Here is a 9,631-nt window from a genome sequence, read left to right as displayed (position 1 = left end):
TTATTTATTTATTATTATATATATATATATATATATATATATATATATATATATATATATATATATATATATATATATATATATATATGTACATACGATGATGAAACTTTTCCTTCAGTATATATAGATATATGAAATTTGGATATGTATACATGAATATATAAAATATATGAAATTTAAATATCGCTGCACTAGTAATCTTTACATTTTTAAACCTTTTACCAGTTCAAATGATATCATTACTCTGGGTACCTCACACCTATTCTAGTAACAAAGAAATTTTTTGTATTTTATGCTTGCCGTATTTAGGGATGTGGGAACTCATGCAAAACCATTGGAGATTCCAGCGGAAAAGATGGGTTTAGGCGATGCATCATCCGGAAGTTATGAAACTGAATTTCCAACTTTGAGTTCCCTAATTTTGGATGAAAATACCAGCGAAGTGCATGACGAAGCAATCAGCGGCTCATCATTTGATGCCGCCTTGGATGATAGGCAAAAAAACGATGAATTGACTATACCTCCGGAAGATAAAGCTGAAGAAGAACTCAAGTCCGACCCAGTGGAAACTTTGGTTGGTTTTTTTGGAGCTATTTGATGTTCACCCGACGATTTTTGAAGTTTTTACTTTTTTTTGTTTCGTTGGTGAATAATTAATATTTTAGGTCAGATTACTAATACTTTCGGAAACTTTTTTTATGGGGCTATTGTGAGTTGTTCGTAGTTCTACACATGTTATGGCGTCAGTGGAATTTCATGATTTCGTTTCGTGAAAATTCTCATTTATGAGAATTTATAAAAATAGCAAAATTATTCTGATTTCATGGGAATAAGTCTTCTTTTTTCAGCTTGAACGTTGTTTTTTGGCTGCACTGAAGTATCGTGTAACTGAAAAAGGACAGCTGCCATTGGATATTGGAGAATTTTACTCACGCTTCCTGCTTCCATGTATACCATCAGGTCGACGGATTGATATGAAGAAAACAGTGTATAAGAAATTCAGCGTTTTCCTGGAACATATTAACAAAAGAGGAAGTGAACCTATTGTAAAACTCACAGTAAATAAAAGTAAAGGATCGGGAATGATTGAAAAGGTTTGAATGGGATATAATGTTTTCTATTTTCCTTTCATTTTGCAATGTGCTTTAGTAGTATCACGCTTGCCGATGAAGACTGGACCTTCTGCGTGGTGCTTGATAGCTAGATCATGATTTCTGTTGCTCTGCTAATCTGAGCAAAATGCATCCTTTGTTTCAAGATATCCCAGCAATCACTGTCATTAGGAGAATGAGAGGATGCATTCTGATTGATTATTGAATTTTTAAATTAACAACAGTTAACGTTTTAGATAAATTGGATGCATCCACTTCTGAAGAATTTTGAAACAACTGATGAAGAAATTGACAACATAAATAATGAAAAGGGGCTGGTTAAAGTGGACGACTATCTTGCAGTTACCGAACCAGTTTCGGCAATTTTCCGAGATCACTGTGGAAAAGGTGGTTTGATGGACAAGACACAAGTAAGGCAGATAATCACTGCATACGTTAAAAAAATGGTATGTTATATATTAAGATGTTAGCTCTTTAGCTTCAGAGTGCTCATACTAGTTTTTTCCAAATTTTGCCAGTCCAATTTTTTTTGTTTTTCAGTTGTACTGTAGAGATTATATAAAATTTATTTCTTATGGTTTAGATTGTTTTGCTAATAGTATTCTATAACATTATGCCAAACCACACCAAACCACACGAGTCTTATATACGACTTGGCGTTTAAAAGTACTGAGAACAGCCAACATTTGGTCACATAAGTTTATTTTTTTGAGTGCTGATGTTAACTCTCTTGAAACACTTCGTGTCATGGTAAGTTTTATATTTAAATACGTGGATATTTCAAATTATTACTTCCCAACTGTTTTTAGAATCCGACCATGGAAGGAAAACTAATCTTAATCAGTGACACTGTATTGGTATCACTATTGGGATCTCGTGAGTCAGTGGACTGGAATACACTATTTCAAAAAATTATATCGAAAATGACGAAAACCTACGTAATTACCTGGGCTGATGGACGGCAACTGATGCGGAAGTCAACACTGCCAAAAATTACATTTAAGGTTAAAATTTTTCATAGTAAACAGAGCACTGTTGATATCCACCTGATCATTCTTTTTCTGCTATGCAGTTCACTTTTCTTTGCAAACCCAACGGTATCTTTATATATAGTTTGTAATGCACTAGATCATGAAATGCAGCTTAGATGCTATATTATTCTTATGTATAATAGTTGATACCAGACATAAAAATTGTGATAACGTCAGCATTTGCAAATTATTGAATTATTGTTCTCGTTTGTTGAAAGTTACTTTTCTGTCGTGCTGCTTTCACTTCATTTATAGAAAATACATATGCATTGGAGTGCAGCTCATAAATTAAAATATGTAATGAAATGGAAGGAATCCCTTGATATTCTAGCATCAGCACTTGAAAATCGTGCCATTTTCTGAGAAATTTGAAAAATTTAATTTCAGATGAGTCCTAAAGTTATAAGTTCTAGATTGAAAATCGCGCTGGTAATAAGAAAGTGACGTTGGTGAATAATCTAAGTATTTATGGAATCGATCCTAAAAAATTTTGTCGTGAAATACAAACTGGTGTGGCGACAAGTGCTGTTATTATGAATAATGCTGCAGAATGCGAGGGCTTTCAAATTTTAGTGCAGGGAAACCAGGTAAATCTTTATTTTCCCTTAATATTTTAGCCTTTCAACACTTCGAGATCATTTCTTAGGAATTTTAATATTCTGAAATTTGCCAAAAAAGCTAGAACATTCTAACGCAGTGACTTGATATCTTTGGATAAACTAATCTAATTAGTAGGATTAAGCCTTTTTCAATGCAGAATTTGATGAATTACTCCCTTGCAACACTAAGAAGTTACTCTTTACAGACTTTTTTTCGGATTTTAATTACCATTTTGGGTCGTGCCTTCCGACTTTCCCGGTATATTTCATTTTCAGATCCTCTTCATCAGCAATCTTCTTACCAAATACGGTGTTGAGAAGAAGCATATGAGAGGTCTTGAACTCATTCCAAAGCAGCGATAGTCACACCCGTTCCAAAGAAGTGATGTGTTCTTCGTACTTATTCTGTTTATATTTTATCTGGGAATCTTTAAACATGTCCAAAAGTGCTTTGATCATTGGTATTCATATTTTTAGCAATGCTTTTCCTACCGTACAAATCCTTTGTAACTGTGGTCGAAATGACGAGAATCTTTATGGTGTTAAAAAAAATTTGATTTTCCGAGTGTACAAACGGGTCGATTTCTGTCCAAGCCTACTTTCTAGGTCGCTGAGGCATTTTATCTACTCAAAATTGTCAACTTAAAATCCCGTTGTAACTTGTCTGTATTTTTCACAGCTTTTTTGGATTGGATAGAATCCTTCGATTAATTTCATCTCAACGAAACCGCAATGCTGTTTTCATCTTTTGAGAGATAGCGTGAAATGTTATGAGCTGAGTTATGTAGAGAGTTCAGTTTTTATTAGCACCAATTTCTAGTTCAAGAAGTTTCGTTAGTTTTTCACTCTATTGGGAGGAATGTTTTGGTATCTTGACCAGTGGCTATACTCATTTTGTCTGTTTTCCGGTAAACTTTTGTGCTGATGAACGCTAAATTACGGGTTGTTTTTTGGACAGCTGATTCGGCAATAATTATTTCACTAGACTTCGCTATACTCTGATATCTGGCAAAAGTTAATTTAGTTTTAAGATTATCAACTGTGTTTTGTCCATTATGTCTGTTTCAAAATGCTGCTTCAAACTACAATAAATGAATTGTGATTGGTAGAAAGTTTAATGACTAAATATTTTCTGCTAAGAGATAAATCTTCGTCTGCTAAGATTTTGGAAAAATTGAAATGATCCAAGACTTACGAAATGGATAGATCCACAGAACGTCCATCTGTCAATCTACCGGAAGCGAGGATAGCCGCAGTGGAAGAAATATTGACCAGTGTTGCTGTAAAGCCACCGTGTATTGTACCAGATGAATTGAGATGTTCCTCAGCTACTTCCAACTCAATTTCGACATATCCGTCTTCAGCAGCTTTGTTTACCACACACTGCAGGTAAATGAGGAATGAGGGATGAGTTCGGTGACATCTGATTTGTTATCACCACTGATAGAAAAGAAATGGAACTAATAGAAAAGAAATGAAGAAACATACAAGGTTGCAGGATTATTCTCTTTAGGATGTAGGTTATGCAATACGGATGAAGCCCAGGGAAAGTGAGATTGTTTGCTTGAATTTTTGGTGGAGATGGATCGGTAATTAAACGATTTTCTAGGCAAGAATAATTTTATAAGCAATGATTCTTATCCGAATGCTCTGTCCTTTAGTTGAATACTACCACTGTTATTACGTCAAAATCTATGCCTGACTGATATCATTAATAACAGCAATGCTTTTTCGTTAGTGACGTTTCACTGTTCAAAACTCACTTTAATTTTTGCAGGTGAAAAAAATGCATACATGCCACAGATGGAAGTCTCTACGTCAATTTAGGTTCATCTTTAGGCACTGCCTTAAAATCAGTTACTTGTCAAACTAACGCTTATACAGCCGAAAAACTAAAAGAATTATTTTAGCTCTTTGTGTTTAACATGAATGACTGCATAGATTTCACCTTAGCAGTGTTTGCTTCCCAACTGTTATTATATGCTCAAAAGTAATCTTTTGTAGGAAAGTTAAGAAATGGATGGAATCACTTAAATATATGGAAAAGTTCGCGAACTTACATTCCGTAAGCAATATGCGAAGTCCTTCGAAGTGCTTCGAAGTCGCGAAACATCTTCTTCAGATAGATTAAACATTTGTTAGCCATGCTCCATATAAACAAAAGGAAGTTTTAAACCACCACCGGTGATCTCGAATTATACCTGTGTTAAGGTTGAAGTCACAGAGAAGCTGAAATTGACGAGCAAGTACACCGACTACTGTGACGAAATTGTTTCACTGGGATCAAACGTATACCGCGATATTTGTTGTATCATAGCGAGAATTCAGGAGGGGCGGGTGTTTTGTGTTTGTCAAGTTGGTTGTGTTTGATTTCAGAATTACAATGGATCCAGCATTATTGAAACAGCAAGCAGCATTTAAAGCTCGAGCTTCACAAGCCATTGAAATGGCGCGTAAAAGTACGGCATCCACGTCTCATTCTACGTATGAGTACGTTTTCTTCTACTATTGTTTTTCCTTCAAAACTGATGTGTAGTTTTGAATTCTAATGTTTGAAAATTTTAGTGCAGAAGCAAGTCGGAAAAAAAAACGTAAAGTATACAATGATTCGCAACTATTAGCCAAATGTAAGCTTTTTATATCTCACTTGCTCGTAATTGTGTGCATTCAGTCTTTTCAGGTAATGATCTTCTGTTAAGTATTCAGTTGGTTCTTATGCGTACAGCAAGTAAAATTACATTGTATATGCATAAATAACATTTGTGTTTCGAAAAACTTCTGCTTCAGCAAGAGGTTGTATTTCACGAGAGCTATCATTTCTGCTTTTATGAGATTTTATTCTTTCAGCCCTATCCGACTTCAATTCTAAAAATTTCCCCTCTCACTCGGCATCAAATGCTGTAAATTTTGGAACAATGGCGAAAATTGTTGATTATATGAAGGTAATGTAAATTCCACTATTTGTTGTTATTCACTGCTGGTCTTTTCTGTTCGGATGATAATTTATTTACTACTTAATTAGTACTTTAGTCTGTTTTAGCTGCTACTTCCAGTTTTTCGTTTGCTTTTTTTTTAAAAAAGTGTTCTTTCTCAATGTGTAAACATACGTAGTTATTTTTCACTTCATGGATGGATGCTTTATGTTCATATAAAATAGTTATTGTTAGATAGTTATCGAATAAAGATCTTTGCTTTTTCCGATTGAAGGTCTGGTCAGAAGTTAGTATAGATAGAATGACGTAACAATTGAGATCGTGAAATACCCGATAGTGAATATCGTTCTTTACTAACCATTGCATTAAATTTTTATGTGGTTAGGTCTTATTGCTGCAATCTTTTGTCATTCTGTGACTTGTAGAAACGACATTTATCGTCGCAACATTGGCCCCTAAGTTTGAAGGAGATATTGGAGGAATTACAAATATACGACCTTGGAAAAAAATCGGAGTTATGGCTGCAGGAAGTTTGTTTTCATTTGCTGTTTTGCTTTTGTTGATTAGGTCTTTTGAAGAATTTTATTTTCCACTTTTATTCGTAATTCGAAAGACTTCAATTTTAAAGTTTGATTAAAATCTTTAAAAACAGTCACTTTTTTCTCAGATTTTGTCGGAAAAAATTTCCAATTTATGCACTTAATTTTACTGTTATCTTGATCTTTTTAATCTTATATATCATTAAATATAAATGAAATTCTGTTTTAGTCTTTGCCGATGAATCCACGATTAATTGTTGATGAAAATGGAAAATATCTTTTCAAGCCGCCTTACAAGATCAAGGGAAAGAATTCTTTATTAGCACTATTAAAAAAATATCACACAGAAGGAAGGGGCGGCATTTTGTTATCGGATCTCAATGAATGTATACCGGCTGCTGAAAAGCATATTGAGGTTTGTTATATAAGTTTGGAGGTTTTAATAATTCGTATATCTTCCTTTGGAAGTATTACAGAGGTTTTAGTTGATCGGATTTGATAATGGAAGATACTGATCAATTCTTAAAGGTTTTAACGATCGAGTGAGAATGATGGGTCGAAATCTGCGTTAACCATCAGCCTTTCTGAGACTTTCTTAATCTGTTGATTTTACTCCAAGTCTGATTCGTTTTAGGCACTTAGTAATCTTGTAATTGATGTACAGACGATGATCAACAAACGTAAAGACCATGTTTATTTTTATAACGATCCCGATACCGATTATGAAGTTGATGAAAGTAAGATATATTCCCTGTTTGCATATTGAATAAAAATCTTGGGATTGATTCTATTTTACTGCACTCAATTTATTATTAAAAATTAATTTAATTTTAATCTGTTTCTTTTTTTCAGTTCAAACAATTTTAATTTATAAAAAAATATGAAAACATTTGAAAGGAGAATCCTCTTAAATGAGAATTTTCAGTAAACTTATGATAGTGAGTGATACAATATTGAGTTCTTTTGTGCTCCGGTGATTATTCTATGATGATATTTGGAAAATTTTTTCACCTTTACATGAACAATAGGGTATTTAGCAGACGAGTCCTCGAAGGAAGTGGAATTTTTTCAAGTCTGGATGTGAAAAATAAAGTTGATGAATCTTTCTATGCCTCTCTTCTAAGTTTAAAAGGTAGTATGTATAAACCTGTCAACATTTTGCAGAATTCAAAAGTTTATGGAGGAACGCATCTGTTGATCATTTGGACGAGAAGAAGATCGAAGAATATCTCCAGAAACATGGAATTGATGTGATGAAAGATTTAGGACCGAAGAAAGTAACTGTTGCACCACCGAAACGAAAACTTCCACGGCGACGAGCTAATCAGAAAGTTCATAATGAACATTTGACTAATGTTTTAGAAGATTATTCAACTTAATTGCAACTCTTTAAAGTAGTTTATATTTTCTATGACTGAAAAATCTGCTAATATCCAAATCACGATCCTTATTTTCATTGTCTTTGTTTGCTGTATTTCCATTTAGTCCCATTGACTCAGCTCTTCACATTATTGAAACAATCGTGTCACATCATGCTTTCATATAAGTAAATCTCTCATCGCACTGATAATACCGAACATTGACACAAGAGTGTTTTATAGCACAGTTTTTTATTAGTGTTTTTCCCTCTTTTTTGTAATATTATTTTTTTCAACAAAATCTTTCAAAAATCTCAGATTGTAAGCAGAAAATCAAATAGGAGTTATTAACTGGATTTCATATTGTAGATGAAATATTAAGCATTTTTGAGGTGACCCCTCACAATTAGTTGGATTCAAAACTTTTTGTCTTTAGGATAAAAATTATATAGCAAGTATAGGAAGATGGTAGTCCCATTCTCAGATCTGGATTATTATATAAATGTTTTCGGGAGAGAGAGGAATTAAATCAAGTGGATAGTAGGAAGGAGGGGGCAAAGAATTCGTGATTTATGTTTTAGTTGCAAGATATCAGAAGCAATACCTGTTTCATTAAATCATGGGAGGAGCGGTGTTTTCACCGACTCGCGGAATTTGAAATCGTTTAAAACAGGAAATGCCCCAAATTGCTACCTTTTGGTGACCTTTGGTACCCAATAGCAGTAATGAAATTAAATTGTAAACAATGAGGCAGGAGTGAAAGAGAGAAGCATCAGTGGGAATAGCCTGTTCGGCCGGTCGCGGGTCTCATTGATATCCGGAACGTTTTTGATCGGCGATGCTGGGAAATGCAGCGAAAAAATAGATGTTTGCAATTTCGTAGGTTTTGTAATCGAAGGTTGGTTAATGAGGGCATGAGACGAATGCTGGCTGACTTTTTGATTTGGTTGACATGATATTTGACCCGGATGCAACGAAATGGTGTGCAAGCGACTCAAATTTCAGCGTAAAGGGTCGCATGGAATGAGTCCTTTTTGCTTATTAGAAACCTGTTTTTGAATTTGTACAACGTATATTGCCCTTCCTTTTTTAGCGATATTACTGGAACGGGAAGGTAACAAAAATTGCATTTTGAAAATAATGCAACACAGTAACGAATAGCTTCTGTTTGAATTCCTTCTATCAGTTGTCTACAGTATTCGTTTCTGCTTGTGTAAGCCCTCTCTGAATTGCAATATAATGAGTTAGTTCCGGATAGTTCAGGCGAATACTTTTTGCATAGATTTAATGAGGGTGAGACGCTGATGTGGAAGGCACGAAGTATAATGGATGATTATTACTTCTGAGGATTTTACTCTGTACTTATTCTTTCTTGCAACTGTTTCTAATTGCCTTTCGGTGATTGCATTTTCGAAAATCAATATATGGTTGGTCAGTTGGAAGAATTGATTATGATACTGGAACTGGTAATATTAAAACGTCATGCTAAACAAGTTTAGCAGGGAAAACTTTTTAAAAAAGCAAAACCTGTTGCTATTGCAAAAGGAAATTAATTTGTGCAGCATTTTTTCTTCTTGAAATGGGTGACTTATTCGGATTTGACCTCGCCTTTTCTTGACCCCATTGCTACTCTTTATATTTATTTTGACTTTGAAGAGCAATAAATCTTGCAACTTATTAAGATTTGCAAAAAAAGAAAAGTTTGTTTTGTATGGACCAGGAATAGTTAGTCATCGATTTTTTTTTCCTTTTTTTCAAGTTGAAAGAGGAAATTTTTACGTTTACTGAGTTCCTATGAATGACAACTAATAAAAACAATAACGACAATAACAGCGTATTATTACAAACTTTCTGTTCCTGATCGTTCATTTTTCATAAAATTCTTGTAACAAAATGAATCTATTGACATCGTTTTTCTTCCTTCTGAAGGTCAGGACATCCTGTAGCTTTCCAAGTAATGTATAAACAATCCAGTTATTCTCGAAGTAAAAGTATTTGGTCAAAGCTCAACAAGCGATATCACAACTGTTTCATATTCTTCTATCTGTTCAAGTCTCGT

General features: G+C 34.0%; 2 protein-coding genes across 3 annotated transcripts in view; both read left to right on the top strand.

The window, feature by feature from the left end:
• Positions 1–3,264, top strand: part of LOAG_17474 (ligatin) — a 4,736-nt gene extending 1,472 nt beyond the window's left edge. Inside the window, exons 6-11 of the mRNA XM_020450134.1 lie at positions 310–574; positions 849–1,094; positions 1,349–1,558; positions 1,922–2,116; positions 2,557–2,730; positions 3,019–3,264. Coding sequence (XP_020306231.1) covers positions 310–574; positions 849–1,094; positions 1,349–1,558; positions 1,922–2,116; positions 2,557–2,730; positions 3,019–3,105 — 1,177 coding nt within the window. The 3' untranslated portion in view covers positions 3,106–3,264. The remainder of the gene's footprint in view (positions 1–309; positions 575–848; positions 1,095–1,348; positions 1,559–1,921; positions 2,117–2,556; positions 2,731–3,018) is intronic.
• Positions 3,265–5,058: 1,794 nt separating this feature from the next.
• LOAG_09149 lies at positions 5,059–7,789 on the top strand. 2 transcript variants are annotated; one of them, XM_003144677.2, is made up of 7 exons: positions 5,059–5,232; positions 5,308–5,369; positions 5,590–5,684; positions 6,101–6,205; positions 6,444–6,629; positions 6,849–6,951; positions 7,379–7,789. In XM_003144677.2, the coding sequence occupies exons 1-7, from the start codon at positions 5,126–5,128 to the stop codon at positions 7,591–7,593; spliced, it is 873 nt and encodes a 290-aa protein (XP_003144725.1). In that variant the 5' UTR covers positions 5,059–5,125; the 3' UTR covers positions 7,594–7,789. The 2 variants fall into 2 exon arrangements, with proteins under 2 accessions (XP_003144725.1, XP_020306230.1); XM_020447864.1 differs by lacking the exon at positions 5,059–5,232 and having other exon boundaries at positions 5,280–5,369.
• Positions 7,790–9,631: the final 1,842 nt, after the last annotated feature.

The sequence above is a fragment of the Loa loa genome (genome assembly GCF_000183805.2).
Source record: "Loa loa unplaced genomic scaffold supercont3.80, whole genome shotgun sequence".
NCBI classification, from domain to species: domain Eukaryota; kingdom Metazoa; phylum Nematoda; class Chromadorea; order Rhabditida; family Onchocercidae; genus Loa; species Loa loa.
This window is presented reverse-complemented; position numbering and strand designations above follow the sequence as displayed.

What these genes read in the sequence shown, in the direction of transcription:
- LOAG_09149 (XM_003144677.2), top strand. Translation starts at nt 5,126, where the DNA reads ATGGATCCAGCATTATTGAAACAGCAAGCAGCATTTAAAGCTCGAGCT. An exon ending in AAATTGTTGATTATATGAAG is followed by an intron (nt 5,685 to 6,100) that starts GTAATGTAAATT and finishes TGTGACTTGTAG; the next exon opens with AAACGACATTTATCGTCGCA. An exon ending in CGGAGTTATGGCTGCAGGAA is followed by an intron (nt 6,206 to 6,443) that starts GTTTGTTTTCAT and finishes ATTCTGTTTTAG; the next exon opens with TCTTTGCCGATGAATCCACG.